The sequence below is a fragment of the Silene latifolia genome, chromosome 11, assembly GCF_048544455.1.
Source record: "Silene latifolia isolate original U9 population chromosome 11, ASM4854445v1, whole genome shotgun sequence".
Lineage (NCBI taxonomy): Eukaryota > Viridiplantae > Streptophyta > Magnoliopsida > Caryophyllales > Caryophyllaceae > Silene > Silene latifolia.
In genome coordinates, this window is record NC_133536.1 from 22,863,759 (window position 1) to 22,879,979 (window position 16,221).

The 16,221-nt window shown below is 37.5% G+C and overlaps 2 protein-coding genes across 2 annotated transcripts; one reads left to right on the plus strand and one right to left on the minus strand.

Moving 5' to 3' along the window:
* The first annotated feature begins 3,392 nt into the window (after positions 1 to 3,392).
* On the plus strand, positions 3,393 to 6,488 carry LOC141611380 (transcription factor GTE7-like). The gene is made up of 3 exons (XM_074429905.1): positions 3,393 to 5,301; positions 5,433 to 5,664; positions 5,794 to 6,488. Exons 1-3 carry the CDS (start codon positions 3,913 to 3,915, stop codon positions 5,880 to 5,882), a joined length of 1,710 nt encoding a protein of 569 aa, XP_074286006.1. The 5' UTR covers positions 3,393 to 3,912; the 3' UTR covers positions 5,883 to 6,488.
* Positions 6,489 to 13,029: 6,541 nt separating this feature from the next.
* LOC141611381 (uncharacterized) lies at positions 13,030 to 14,918 on the minus strand. The gene has a single exon (XM_074429906.1). It carries the CDS (start codon positions 14,767 to 14,769, stop codon positions 13,402 to 13,404), a length of 1,368 nt encoding a protein of 455 aa, XP_074286007.1. The 5' UTR covers positions 14,770 to 14,918; the 3' UTR covers positions 13,030 to 13,401.
* Positions 14,919 to 16,221: the final 1,303 nt, after the last annotated feature.

A 16,221-nucleotide genomic window follows, 5' to 3' on the forward strand; every position in this document is an offset into this window, starting at 1 on the left:
GGAAACGTCGCGCTTTCTTGTCGATGGAGTCACAGATCGTCCGTGGAATTTTAGCCGTCTGCATACTATAATTAGCCATGGTTGAGAGGGTTGATTTAACTAATGTCTCTCGTCCTGCTAACGAAAGTTTCTTCGTGGACCATCCCGCCAGCCTGGTATTAATTTTATCCTCCAGATGCTCGAAAGTATGACGCGTGACTCGGCCATTAATGGTGGGCATACCAAGATAGGTACCTAGATCCTCCGTTTCTTCAAATCCGAATGCCGAGCTGACCTTGTGTCTAGTATCTACATCCGTATTACTCGAAAAAAAGACTCTTGATTTTGTGACACTAATCTTTTCGCCTGAAGCTTCACAAAAATTATCGAGTACATATTTCATAACTAGTGCCTGCTCCTCATTCGCTTCCCCAAATAAAACCATATCGTCTGCGAAGAACAAATTGGTAACTCTAGGTCCATTTCGACCAATGGTGATGGGTCTCCAATTTTTATTATGCACCTCGAGATCGATAGCCTGTTGTAGCTTTTCCAAGCACATAACAAATAAGTACGAAGATAGGGGATCACCTTGTCTTACACCCCGTGAAGGAGTAAATTGCTCAGTCGGTTCTCCATTCCAGAGAATTTGCATTCTCGTAGTGGTGACGCACTCCATGACTACATCAACTAGTAAAACTGGAAAACCCATGTCCTTCAAAGTGTCATGGATGAATGACCAACGGAGCCTGTCATAAGCCTTCTTTAAGTCGATTTTTATGGCCATAAATCCTTGTTTACCTTTTCGCTTCCTCATAGAATGAATAGCTTTTTGAAAGACTACTATATTATCCGTGATTTGTCTACCCGGCACAAACCCGCTTTGAGTTTCTGAGATTAAGTGTGGTAGCACCCGTTTTATCCGGTTAGCAAGTGTCTTACTGATTATTTTATAAGCCACATTACACAAGCTGATAGGCCTAAATTGTGATACTGTCTCCGGAGTAGTTACCTTGGGAATAAGAACCAAGTGTGTATCGTTGAGTCCCTCCGGCATTCCTTTACCTTCTAACGCTTTAATTACCATCGAACAAAGAGAGTCAGCAACAGTATCCCAATTTTTCCGATAAAATAAAGCTTGAAAACCATCCGGCCCCGGCGCTTTCAACGCTCCCATATTATTAATAACCTTTTCAATTTCCGCAATAGAGAACGGTTTCGTTAGCCACTCCCAGTCCTTGTTAGAGAAGTCTTGAAATAAATTCCAAGGCAATTTATCTTCAAATTCTTCTGATTGCTCCTCAGTATATAACCATCGATAAAAATCAACAATTAGTTTCTTCACTTCAGATGGTTCGTCGACCCACACATCGTCACTATTTTTCAGGGATGATATTCGGTTCCTCCATCTGCGGACAAAAGTGCTTACGTGAAAATAAGATGTATTTCGATCACCATCTTTTATGAACTCCATACGGGATTTTTGGTACCATAGAGCTTCTTCTCTGTCAAGGATTTCGTCCAATTCCCGTCTAAGTCGAGCTTCTAATTTGATAAGGTAGGGAATTCGCTGCTTCGACAATTCCCTTTGGCATCCTTCAATGCGCGCTTTAAGTTCTCGCTTTTGTCGGAATATATTACCAAAGACTTGTTTATTCCAATCCTGCAATTTTGTCGAAAGTTCCTCAAGCCGAGTAGGGAAAACTCCTTCTTTTGGCCAATTCTCCTCCACGAATTATTTAAATTTTTCATGAGACATCCAGCAAGCTTGAAATCGGAAAGGTTTGTTAACAGCGGCCATGGGGGCGAACCCATTAGGGGAGATCATTAGCGGGCAATGGTCCGATTGAAAAGCCGGGAGATGTTTAACCATCGCGTCTTCAAATAAGGTCCCCCACTCCGAGTTGCAAAGGGCTCTATCAAGCCTGGCGCTTTGTCTCGTTTCAACTGTATTTCCTCGAGCCCAAGTGTGAGGTGGGCCCGTAAAGGCAAGTTCAATAAGTTCACAAATCTCAATCCAATCGTTAAATTTTTCGCACCTTCTAGCCATGTTTCGATCACCGCCGTGCCTTTCATTCAACGACAATGTGAACTCAACAATACAAAACTACTACAAAATTTATTTTTCGGACTCACTTTAAAAATAACTTGATAACGGGTTAAATGAGTTATCATAGAGACACTATTAGTTACAAACGAATCTACTCCTCTCTTGTCTTTTTGTTTTTTTGATTTAAAAAAAAAGATGAATAAGAGAGTAAATACTCACAATTCACGATGTATTGTGATACAATATGACGTGGAGTATTCATGAAAAATATTGTTAGTTTCAATTCTCTCACTAGTTAGGGCGTTATATTTGTTACACTATAAATCCTAAAGATTTTAAGTGACTTCTGAAAGAGAGATAAATAATCTATATTACTTCGTCTTTATTTCCTTCAACTCAAATTCACTAATGAGTTTAATGTTATGTCTCTTTTTTATTCAATTTTTTTATCCAAACATTGAAATAATTTTGACCAGATTACTCGAGCAGAAATTTATATTAGATTGATTGAATTATGCTATTGCATCATATTCAATTTGACCAATGAAATTAGTTCACCGTTTTTCTTTTAGTTGTTAGCCTAATAGACTTGTTAGCATATCTCGTGCTGATTAATTGTTATCTATTTTCTTGTTGGGATGATATATTTTTTTATAATTTTATGATAGTGCTAAACATGTGAGCAAAGTCTTTATTTATTACTCTCTCAATCCCCTTATTTTTTTTTGCATTTGATTTTGCTACAAAAGACCAACAAGAGAGTAGAAAACTATTTACAGATATATGGTAATATGGACAATAAGTTGCTCTAGTATATAAATAAATAAATGAAGGAGACATAATTAAATAAATAAATGACAAAGTATAATTGTTTTCTCTTTCTGTTTTGGAGTAGGTCTTGTGAGAGACGGCTTCTCAATATATTTATTGAGAAATTATTTTACAATTTTAATAAAAAACGATACTGAAGATAATAAAATAAGTAAAATGAGTACATTTATTAGGTAAAATATCTACGAAATTACTATGTCACGATCAATAACAATAGAGTCACAAAATACAAATTAAAGGGTACAAAAGATTGGTCTCTCAATAACTTATTAAAAGAATGTCTCTCATAAGTTTTAGTGTTCTGTCAATTTGTTGGTCCTTTTGCCAAACGAGTAATAAATAACAAATGACTGAGAGTCTGAGACGAATGAAGGGTGAAGAACACGCGATATTGAGTTCTCAATGAACGAGTGAGACATACCCTTGTTGCCAAAGTCCTCCAGTTGTCTTCCCTCCACGTAATCACCTGCCCCACTTTTTTTCCCTTCCTCCTCTCAAACATTTTTTAATCATTTTTCCATAAATTCTAAATATAAAATACGTAAAATTTCACCCCTCTCTCTCCAAACCCTAAATCAAATCCAAATTCATTTCAAATCCATCCCAAATTCATCAACCACCCTTAATCTCCCTCCACGTGTCCCATCTCTCCAATCTCCATCGTCCATGACAACTATGTCCGATCATCAACACGGGCAGGAGAGAGAATCAATATCCACCGTCAGATCCTCAATCTACCCGAATCAACGATCATGATCCTGCCCGATCTCCCTCTCGGTCAGCTCTTCTCTGCCTTTAAGTACTCCTCGTCTCCCCCTTCTCTTATTCATCTTCTCAAAGGGTAAACCCTAATCACCACCTGAAATTACAAAATTACCCTCATCATTTTCAACTAGTTTATTATTACCACGTGAGAGATCGGGTGTTGTCGAGGGGTAAAATTGGAATGAAATTTTGCCGCGTATGGTGGTTAGTTTAGAGCTATACGACGCCGTTTTGATGGCGTAAACGGCGTCGGTGAAATCAAACACTAATTAATTGTTCAATCAATTATGGCGAAATCCCCCTTTTTTTCGAACCCTAACCCTAACCCTAGCCAAAACAATAATCATCATAATAATTCCTCTTCGAGAAAGCAATTCACTCATCAAATCAATAATAATGGTGATCATGAATTGAATCCGAATGATACGATGTCGTTTAATCGAAGAGGTTCAACTTCGTTTTCGCATTACGTAAACTTCGACATTTCAGCTTACTCGAAAGACGAGTTATACAAATTGAAGGTGCAATTAATCTCAGAGCTTCACAAGATCCGAACTCTATCCAATCGAATCGATAAATCGGGCGAATCGAAGAAACGTCCTTCTCCATTTCCCCAAATTAACCCTAACGGGAAACAACAGCACCTAACGCCACCGCCAGCTCCACCGCAACAACCACCGTATGCAGCGAGTCAAACGGTGATGAAGATGTGTTCGACGGTGTTGAAGAAGCTGTCAAATCAGAAAGCGGGTTCGTGGTTTAATACACCGGTTGATGTTATCGGTATGGGACTACATGATTACCACACGGTTATCGATCGTCCCATGGATCTCGGGACGATCCGAAAGAAGATGGATAAAGGAACTTATATCACGCCGGAGGAATTCGCTGTTGACGTCAGGCTGACGTTTAACAATGCACTTAGGTATAACCCTAAGGGACATGAGGTTAATACGCTTGCTGGACAGTATTTGGCGTTGTTTGAGCAGTGGTCTAAGCCGATTTTCGCTAAATTTAATGCCGAAAAACAGCTGCATTTCCAGCAATTGGATGGAAACAAGAGGGTTCCGCCACCGCCACCGCTACAACAACCGCAACCGGTGCCAGTGCCGGTGGCGAAACCAGTGAGGGAGAATGTGAATTTGGCGGTTGTTGAGGATGAAGTTCAAGAGAGTTCTTGGAGTAAAATCCAGTCTCCTGAGCCGCCGCCGCCTCCAAAGGTTTTAAACGCTGTGAAGAAGCCACCAGAGTCGAAACCAAAGCCGGAAGCTCGAACCCCACAGCCAGAAATAGCGCCAGTGGTTATGCCGGCAGTGGTGGAGAGAAGCGGAGGAAGAGGAAGGCCGCCTGAAGGAAAGTTACCGAAGCCGAAAGCGAAGGATCCGGATAAGAGGGCAATGAGTATGGAGGAGAAGCAGAAGTTGGGTAATGGGTTACAGAATTTACCAGAGGAGAAAATGTCGCAAGTTGTGAATATTATTAGGAAGAGGAATGGGCCTTTGGATCAAGATGGGGACGAGATTGAGCTCGATATTGAGGCGGTTGATACCGAGACTTTATGGGAGTTGGATCGGTTTGTGACGAATTATAAGAAGATGGTTAGTAAGATTAAGAGGCAGGCTTTGATGGGTGGTCCTTTGGGGAACAATGTAGGTCATAGTGATGATACTAATCAGGTATGGAACTGTGAAATCTTAGTTTAATCGGGTTTTTGTTTTGGTACATTGTTGAATTTGATTGATATTTGTCGAATTTCGTAAATTGTATGATTAATTGAATGTGTGTTGCTTGATGATGGTATTTGCAGGGTGGTATGAGTGATAAGATGGTTGAAATGTCTTCGAAAGCGAAAAAGGGAGGTGGAGATGTTGGGGAGGAGGATGTTGATATTGGGGATGAAATGCCGGTGAACAATTTTCCGCCATTGGAGATTGATAAGGATGATGATAGGCAACATGTTGGTGGCGGTGCTGGTGGTGGAGGTGGAGGTGCTAGCTCTAGTTCTAGTGGTTCTAGCAGTGATGATTCCTCGTCTAGTGGTATATACTCGTGTTAAAACTCGATCATCTTTCACTGACGTCAACTAGTTTAGCTCGTAAATTCATTATGATGGTTGTCCTCTTTGATATGGAAATAAGGAATGACTGATTGTTGGTCTCATTTTACAGGTTCAGATTCAGGTTCATCTTCGGGCAGTGATTCGGATGTCGATGATGCCCAATCGCGAGACAAAGAATCCAAAAACTTTCAGAGCTGAATTTAATTGCAGTAAAGGATCTTTCGAGGTAGTTTGGGATAGAATTGGCATCATTTTGGGGTTGTTTTTGTAGCTCCCTTGTTACTTGGTGAAAAAACAGTGTGGCTTGTTGTTTGTTGGAAACCTTCACCACTGAAATGTGCCTATTTTGCTTAGGGTTGTAGACTTGTGTACAGATGAGAAAATGAAGATGATTCTCTCAATGGTTCGCTTTTTGTTGGTTTCTCGTGTGGGCGAGCGATAAATGTGAGAATGAAGAAATCAGATGTTTTTGAGGAAAGGAAAAGCTTGAAGAACTGTAATGTAAAGATGGTGGTGATGGTGATGGTGACGGGTGACGAACAGAAACAAAGGAGTTTGTAGGGTAGAAAGTAGAAAGTAAGTAAGGTTGTAGATCAGTGAAGAAATGTTAGATGAAAATGAAGTTGAACAAGGAGGGAGCTGTTACTGTTAGGTGTAGTTAAAATCTGAGTAGGATTTATTTTCTTTGATTTGTGGAAGATTTCTATTAGAAATGGTTAGAAGAAATTGGGGAAAGTTGGGGGATACTTTGTACACATGACAACACCTTTCTCCTTAATACAAGAGGAAGATTTTAATTCCGAATCAGATGTTGGCCGTTCCGTCCCTCTTTATCGTTTGCCCCAAAAGGCGCTCTCTTTTTTGCTTTGTTCGTTTTACACCAATATATACAAGTAATGTTTGTTGCGATTTTCTTTGTACTTGTCATTGTGAGGCGTAGGGACTAGGATTAAAATCGAAAGTGACCGACTGTGAGGCTAAAAGCAGTTATTGAATGATGAAGAGGTTGAGGAAGTCGCATTGTTTTTATGTGGTGTCGAACATGTTACCCTTATGCAACTTCGTTTGTTTGCTTAGCTGCTTGATTTGCTGGTCCAGCTAGGTCTGTGCTTTTTTTTAGTTATATACTGTAGTAATACTATGACATGATCTGCCATATAAATTATGAATATCCATTTGACATTGAGAAATGCTCTGTACTGCCTAATCGGTCAATCCCCTTGGCATGTTCATGAATGGTTTGATCTGATTTATTTGGCGGTCAATGTAGCCGTTCAATACTAAGATCCGATGGGAGTGGATTCAAGGTAAAATAAGAATGAAAACGAGGATGAAGAAGAGAAGTACTCCGTCTATGAGTATATGACAATTAAAACAATAACGGTTGTAGTCAGTTTACTGCATTTCTGAATGTTACATCTAACTAACTATGGGGAACTGGGGAAGTAGATTGTATAGCAGCAATTCTTACATTTTTCAACTACAGGTCGGGAGGGGAATAATTATCGAACAAATCTGTTAGTTTATGATATTGTAAGATGGAATGAGATGCTTTGAACTTAAAGACAAACATAAGCCGTGTCTACTTATATCTTGTAGCACAAATTTGAACCCAGGTTAAGCGTGGGTGCCTGGGTTCGAATGTGGACATGGGAGATCCACGTCTGAGCGTAGTTTTAGATGTGAGAGATCTACACCAGCATATACGGAGTATGTTTTTTTTCTTTATAATTTTACTGACACGTGAATTTGTTAAAATAGTTGTTTAGATATAATTATTCTATGTAATTTAAATTTAATTTTTTAATATGCCAATATGTTTATATTGATAAAAATAAAAAGAATACTTGTTACCACTATAAAATATCAAAAATATAATTGAGCCTGTAAATAAAACTAGTACGGAATACTTTGTATATGGGACTTGTTAGCTGAGCTAATAGGTTTGTTAATCCCAATTGCTAAAGGTCGTCGATACATTACTTCGAATCGTTGACAAATTTAATGAACTTTGGGCAGGGCAGTTCATTAATAGAGTCACAAGCTCGGCATATTTCACCTTCATAGCGAGGGCTAGGATGTGACGGAGTCATTGGTGGGGAGACCCTGATGCTTATTGCCCGCCTCGCTCTTGTGACATGCTATGTTTTCTCTAGTTTGTGGATCACGGTCGCACACACTAATCCCTAATCCCTACAGGTGCTCGTAGTAGGACGACCGCCCTACCTAAAGCAATCATCATATCGGTCCCTAAGCCTCGTTGCTGGAAAGGCTCGGCTTCGAAACCGTACGTGGAGCTTCCGCCTCATACGACTCCTCTAGGGATGGAAGTAAAAATACCCAAGCCCAAGCTTGTGCGGTTAAGGTTGTTGTACACGAAAATATAATAAAGACTGTGACAACACAAAAAGAGAAAAAAAAAAAAAAAAAAAAAAAGAGAGAAGGTCAAGGACCAAGGGTGCGATGTGAGAAGCGTAGGTCGAAGTAGCAGGAGTATGCGACAAGCCGACAAGCAGTTGCATCCATGATCGGTGTGGGAGATCTTTTGTAACTAGATGAATTCTAAGTCCTGGAATCCTCGCGAATAAAGCGTGTGTGCCACTAGTGCCCAGTCTTCGAAAAGGCAGAATGCTGTTATAGAATCCTTGGAATAGACCAGATACCGCGGGGTGATAATAAGGCGTTCTTTATCTAAATTAGTAAGGATAGCTGGGCTAACTTTCCTAGTCTTTCTTAAGCGTTGGTTTTGCTTCGACTTCAATACATTCTAGTGGGCTTCTTTTTCTAGGGCTAGAAATGGAAGGGAGACGTTTTAGCCTTAGCGGAGTTACTTCTAAATTTTTGGGTGATTCATTAAAATTATCGACGATTTAAAATATAATTTGTCAACGACATTTAGGAGCATCCACATCAATACTTCTAGGCTGCACAATTGAGTTGCATGCCAAACACAACACTTTCTAATTTTTGAGCCCTGGCTTGGCCCATACCAAGATCCAAGGGGATATAAGTTTTTTTTTGAGAAACAAGGGGATCTAATATTTGGGTAAGCCTGTAAAATCATCACTCCCAGTCTCCCAGCCTGTAATATTTGGCTTTAAAGGCATAAATTCTTATTTAAGACATAAAGCTGGTTAAATAGGATAAACAACAAAGTATATTGTGATTTAGGAATGATAAAAAGCTTGTATCGTCTAATAATATGAGTTAGTATTTGACCCGTTTAATACTTAACAGTTAAAACGAATATGACCGTTAGTTAGTATTATGTTTTACTTAAGACGGATATGACCGTCTTAAGGGAGAGAGGAATTGAGGACTCCCCGCCATTTCTTTCTCTAGTTTCTTCTATTTTCTCTTACGGAGTATTATTTGATGATTTAAACTTTTTATTTTGTTCCTAAAACGAAATCATCAGCGTTAGTAGCAAATAAAGATGATCCTAACTGCCTTTGCTTATAAATTAAAGGAAATCATGTCCTAATAACTATGAAGATGATGGCATGTTGTAGATTGAAGCCAATGCATGTTCTGATAGCTAAAGATGATCTTGAGCCATATCTACGTCGGTCTATCTGTTCCGTTCAATTGTTTACCTTTATATTTTAGAAATGTCTTTTATGGTTAACTGGATTCTCCACACTTAAGTTAGTCCACTTGTCATCCAATAATTGGTCTACTTCTCTTTTCTTGGTCTTTATGTCAAAACCAAAGGTAAGCACAAATGACCGAGACAGAAAAAGTATATGATAATAGACGATTATACACCTTGATTTCTGATATTCCTTCATTGATTACATATGCTTTATTATGTGTTGATATTTCTTCGCTGATTACATATGCTTTATTATATTATTTATATGTCACAGACTTCTTCTAGACAATTTTGTAAGTTTAAACTTAATTAAAACTTTACAAAAGTATTTTGTCGATTTAACATTTATAAGCCTTCTACTTTGAAACATCACCGTATCACGGTAACATTAGCATTAGGTGATTTTACACGAAATTTGTGATTTAATATAAATTTTGGAGATCTCCATTTTTGAAATAATGGTCAAAAATAAAATATTTGTCGTTTTGGGTCGGTTTTGAAAATATTTGTCACAATGGTGTCCACGTAGGCTCGGGATTTCTGGACCTAAAACACGCCACTACCAATGGCGTGTTTATAATGAGTACGGAAAGAAACTTCATTAAAAAAATGGACTAAAACAAACACGCCATTGTGAATGGCGGGTTTCGGTGGGGAAACACGCCACCCCTAATGGCGTGTCTTGTGTAATTTTTTTTTTTTTTTTTTTTTTTTTCTTTTTTTTTTTAAAGTTCAGTCAGTTGGGAGAAAAAATTGTTGTAAAGACACGCCACTACTAATGGCGTGTTTCCTTCACAAAACACGCCATTAGTAGTGGCGTGTTTCAGGTCTAGAAATCCCGAGCCTACGTGGACACCATTTTGACAAATATTTTCAAAACCGACCCAAAACAACAAATATTTTATTTTTGACCATTATTTCAAAAATGGACTCGGTTATATTTTGTCTTTAAACATTTTCGGTACAATAGAGGCATCCTCATCATGGTCCTTTCTATGGCAAAAAGACATTGTGTGCTTTTCATTATGTGTGTACACTTTTCCGTCATTTTCATGCGTAAACTATGAAGCTTTTTCCTTTGGTCATCTCATGCATTTTATCTGTCTCCATGTAGGTTTATTTTACAAACTTATTTAAAATTCGTGACTTTTATACTGTGAGTATTCATTTAAAAATACGATTGATAAAAAAAAAAAAAAAAAGCTTGAAATTTGATCATAGTACAAAATGATCTTCAGGTGATAGTTAAGGTCCAATCAATGATCTTATAGTCTAACATAACATTGTTTGAGAAAATTTAATTGGATCAAATATTTCTAAAATGAAGAATTATAAATTTGCAGCTAAGATGCAATAAATTTGTACAAAATACTTGAAATTGCATGGTCAAGGGGTCGGAACACGTTTCTGACGGTCTAACAAATGAGTTCCATAAAATATTTAATCAATAATCAAATTCATATTTATTAATCAAATTAGGGCGTGCTTGAGCTATTTCGAGCCTGTTCGAACATTTGAGCTTGAGTAGATATTATTTGGCCGAAAATTACTCGTATTTTGTTGAGCAGATTTAGTTCATTTTACACTCAAAATACATAGAATAATAGAGGCAGTGGAGAAGAAAAATAATACTCCGTAGTAGAGCAATAGAAAGACGCTAGAATAATGTAGGCAATGGCCAAGAGCCCAAGACACTCACGGAGTCACGGGTATTGGCAACACGCCTTCGCATAACAATATAACATGTCCCACTTCATTACATCGACCTTTGACTCTTCATACACTTGTTACTCACTTCCTTCATAGCAATTTGATTTTTGTTGAATTCTAGGACTCTTATTTGACCAACACAAATAAGGGAGAAATGTCAAGTGCACGATATGGAATCTACTCATCTAGAATTCTATATCATCTTTCAAAATATCTATTAGACTTGACCCGTTTAATTTATAAATAAATTGAGTTTTGATGATGCATTTTTCAAATTTACAAGGGTTTCGATCGCAAATCCTTACAAAATTAAGGGACACGTGGTTAACCTAGAATCCGGCTCCGGTGAATTGGAAATTACCGATGCAACAAAGAGTTCAGATGTTTTTATGTCTCGCTGCACATGGTAGGCTAATGTGCAATGTGAATTGAGTAAGAAAGGACATGTCAGACGACCTGCTTTGCCCTCGATGTCAATTGACAGAGGAGACCATAGAGCATCTTCTTCGTGGCTGCCCGGTTTTGAAAGAGACGTGGGATCATTTAGGTGATCTTGCTTCCCTCGATTCCTTATTTACCGTCCTGTTTTTGGAATGGTTGTACCAAAAATTTAAATGTAAATAAAAAAATTAACGAGTTTGAGGGTTTCTCCCCCTCTAGAGTACCAAAAACAAAAGTATTTGAAATATTCAATCTTGTATCTTAATTTTCTTTAACATCAACTACACAAAGTATTTGCAAACAATTGTGTGCTTGCTTACTTTTCTAGCTTCAAGATTAGAAGACAAGATGATTAGTCAATGACACGGGACAAATGAAAAACGATTAGAAGAATGAAAATTATGAAACATAAAAAGCAGGATTCAACAATTAACAAATGAGAAAACTACAAATATGGGTCATGAAATAATAAACCAAAAAAAATTTGTGTCCTCCGAAAAAACCGTACTCCTTACATCTAAGGGTAATCTACCAAATAAAATATTACTCGCACCTGTTTTATTTGTTGTTCCCTTTTTTTTTACAAGGATTAAGAAAATCAATTTGTACCACACAATACACATGGCCCCACATCAAATTAATTTTAGACCACACAAAGTTGTCCAAAAAAAGAAAAGAGTGAACAAAACTTGAATTGGATGGAAAAAAAAAAGGAAAATAAATGAAATAAGAGGGAATATAAAGATTTAAGTGTAAAGAATACGTCATCCAAGACAATACAATAATTTTTCATAAACCCAAATCACTATCTCACTAGAAAAAATAACACCTTTCATGAACAATTCATCAAAATGTTCAATAACTATCACCAAATTCGCCATGTATAAAATGCACTAATGTCTCTTTCTCACTATTTGACATTGCATAGAGTTTGGAAAACAAGTCATATCCATGATGACAATTACCGTGTAACCTACTCATCATCCCAAGCCGACATCAACACATCAAACTTATTTTGATTACTATTGCTAAAAATAATGTTGTTATTGAATGTGGATAAAATATAAGTGTCCATGTCCAAACTCCAAAATGACAAAAAATTAGAGATAATTTTGAATTGTGATATTTTCCCGACTAAAGTCGTAAATAACACCTTATACCAATTAAGAGTCCTAAACGACATCTTACTAAATACTAATTAAAAGTACAAGAGGTATAATGTTTTGTGAAAATACTCTTTTCAAAAACATTTTCTTTTTCTTCCCGTGTTCATGTTGCGTTTTTATTCGTATTTTCAAAGTATATATATCTCTTTTTTCCAAGATCTTTTTGTGTCAAATCCAAACATAAAAAAAGGGACAAAGATATCTCAAACAATATTTTGGATTTAAAAAACCGTCTACATAAAAAAAAAAAAAAAAATCATACAAGTACTATCTGTCTATCTTACATACGAGGAATTATAAACCTTCGGCTCAAACATTAAAGTATATATCTGTAAATAAAAACAAAATATTTCCAACATTCACTTTTTTTATTCAAAACAACAAGAACTAAACAATCGATTTTTACTACTATCGGCTATGAAAATACACCTCATAAACAAATCTTTAACTACTAATAAAACGATTTTACCATAAAACAAATCACCTCATAAACAAATCACTAACTACTAAACAATCGATTTTTACTACTATCGACTATGAACTTTATTCCGCCAATACATACCCAAAAAAAATAAAAAATAATGATAACAACAATACACCTCATAATAATAATATAAAAAAATACACCTCATAATAAAAAACACTAGCTACTACGGAGTAATAAAACGTTTTTACGATAAAACCATCTTTTCATATAAAATAAAACTACTTCAAAAATAAAAATTATATAATTATTTAAACACTTAAAAATTTAACTTACATTTTAAATAACATAATTACTTTTAAATCACCAAATTACTCGCAATCATACACCGCCGGAAGAAGGGGAAACATTCTGAACAACCTTTCCATCTCCAGAATTCCTCCCATCACCAACTACTCCCACCGCAGTCGCCCCCGCCGTCATTCCCGAATACGGCGGTGGCGCTGCAGCGTAATAGAATTGCCTCCCAGTCACAGTATCATACCCTACCTGCGCATAACCAGCTGCACTCTCCCCTGGCCTCACCCCCGCCGCCGCACTCACAGCCGGCATCGCCGGCGGCATACTGTACACCGGCTGCATCCCTTGTACCTGATAATACCCCTGGTTCGCCTGCACTTGACCGCTGATCGCCGGTGGCTGCATCACTGCCGGCGGTGGGTACACATTTGCCTGCGGCGGCGCGTGCATCATGTACACCTGTTGTTGTAGAAACTGCTGTTGCTGCTGTTGTTGTTGCTGCTGCCAGTATGCCGCCGAAATATTCGGCGGCAGATTTTCGTCAACTGTCGGTGAGTATACGGCTGACGGTTGTTGCTGATGCTGGAGGTGGTGAAATTCTTGAGCCGAGATCTGAATCCGGTTCATCTCGTTAACCAAATCCGGTTCAGTATGACCCGGAATCGGACTGGGAACTTGAGCCGGTACCTGTACCGGAATAGGCACTTTGTTATCCAAACCGAACAAGAAATCAACATTGTTGTGAACCGGCATCGGCATCGGTGGAGGAGGAGATGCGATCATCGGAGGTTCCAAAACGACATCGTTTTGATTCAAATAGTTGACTTGTTGATGTTGGTTTTGCTGCTGCTGTTCCTGATGATGTTGATTAATAGCAGCAAATGCATCAACAAATTTAGGAGTCCGGTCCGGTTCATTATCCGGTCCAACTTTACCCGGTTCAGAAGAAACAGAACTAAACCCACTCCCAAAAACCCGGTCAGAAAACAAAAACAACCTCAATCTCGCCGGCTTAGAAGAAGCCTTACACAAGCGATCATACTCATGCATCATATGATCAAGATCATCATCATTAGTAACGGAAATAAGCGCATCAAGGTCTTCACCGGGTAGCTGATACTTAACCGTGACAACAGAGGTAGCACCGGATTGTTGTTCAGGCAAGGAGGTAATAAGAGAGGCAAGTTTAGACAAGAGGGCGGAGAATTTAAGATTACGGTCAACAGCAAGGATTTTGGTATCGCCACCAACGTAGGAGAGGAGATTATCGTAAGAGCGAGGTTGGATTTTGCCGTTGTAGCTAACCATGAATTTAACTCTGTTTTGGTGCGGTTGAGGTTGAGGTTGTTGGTCGTCCCAGGAGGGAGGAGGGTTTTCGAAGTCGGGTTCGCGAGAGTGTGGGGACGAGTCGCCGGAGTCGGGGTAGGAGAATGATGGGTAATTCTCCATTTTTTTGTAGGGGATGGAGAATGAAATGTTTGTGTGGGGGTGGAGGTAGATGGATGTATACTCAACAAGGGAGTACTCTGTATATATTTGTGATGTGTGATTGGATGTAGTGGCGAGTGGGTTGTGTTTGTGTCATTATTGCTTTTCGGAGGACTATGCCAATATGGTTGATCGTTTGATATTTGTGATATCACAAAATCTCATCGAAGACGGGCGATATCCATCACAAGCTTGTGACGGATACCGCTTTCTTTCACAAAATGTCTATTGAGAGGTGAATGGAAAGCACATGGGGGGTGCCCCACCTTATCCCCTCTCCCTTTTTGTGAGAGGTCACAAGCTTGTGATGGGGTTAACCCGTCACAAGCAAGACTAGTTGTTGTGATATTGAGGTTCCGTTTGGTTGAACTGAATTTAATGGAGTTGAACTAAATTGAACTGAATTGACGTAAGTGTATAGAAAACTAGTATAGTTCTCGTGCTACAACACAGTATTTTTTAGATTTATTTTATAAAGAAACTTTCTTATTAAATTAATTGCATAAATTAACTATACTTGCAGTTTAATATTATAATGTACGGAGTACTAAATATAATCTTAGTAAGAGGTAGAAAACGAAAGTCTACTACCATCAAAGGACACTTTAAGTTAAGTTATTTTTGTCTCAAACTATTTTTACTTTACTGTTAAAAATAACACTATAATGTTATATCGTTACATGATATGACATTAAAATAAATTTAAGTGATGTAAGATCTAATTAAAATGTGTATTACCTTATAACGAAAACATGTAAAAACAGTATACTACGCATTTAAAAAGACAATTTACAATAATTAACTAATATTTTTATTTTTATTTTTTATTTTTAATAAAAAAAATACATAAAAATTTGTTTTATTTAGAAAATCATATTTAGAGTCTAACTGATGGTGAATAATATAAAAAAGAGATTTGCGTAACTTTAGAGTGTAATGGATGAAGGATAACATTTATGGAAATGATTGTATAATAAATTAGGGATAATAATTATTTCTTGTAAAAGAGGTAAAATATAAATGTATTATTCTTTCCATGTATAGTTTTGAGAGTTATTTTCTTAGGCGGGAAAACTACTAAGAGTTTTTATTCTCTTAGTAGTAGGGGGAAGGTGAAACGGAATGAAGCTAAAGTGAAATTAATAAGGTTGAATTGAACTGAAATGAAATGAAATTAAAGTATAAAAAAATGGGGCATGAGTTAGTTTTGTTAAAACGGTTTTACATTAGTATAGTTGTAAAACGAATTCAAATAAATTTTGTGTTATACTCCCTCTGTCCCGGTCATTTGTTGTCCTTTTCCATATTAGGGTGTCTCAATCATTTGTTGTCCTTTCTATTTTAAGAATGCACTTGATGAACAATTTGGTCATTCACACTAAATTTGTTCCACTTGTCACCTAGTAATTGGCC

What these genes read in the sequence shown, in the direction of transcription:
- LOC141611380 (XM_074429905.1), top strand. Translation starts at nt 3,913, where the DNA reads ATGGCGAAATCCCCCTTTTTTTCGAACCCTAACCCTAACCCTAGCCAA. An exon ending in ATAGTGATGATACTAATCAG is followed by an intron (nt 5,302 to 5,432) that starts GTATGGAACTGT and finishes TGGTATTTGCAG; the next exon opens with GGTGGTATGAGTGATAAGAT. An exon ending in TGATGATTCCTCGTCTAGTG is followed by an intron (nt 5,665 to 5,793) that starts GTATATACTCGT and finishes CTCATTTTACAG; the next exon opens with GTTCAGATTCAGGTTCATCT.
- LOC141611381 (XM_074429906.1), bottom strand. Translation starts at nt 14,769, where the DNA reads ATGGAGAATTACCCATCATTCTCCTACCCCGACTCCGGCGACTCGTCC.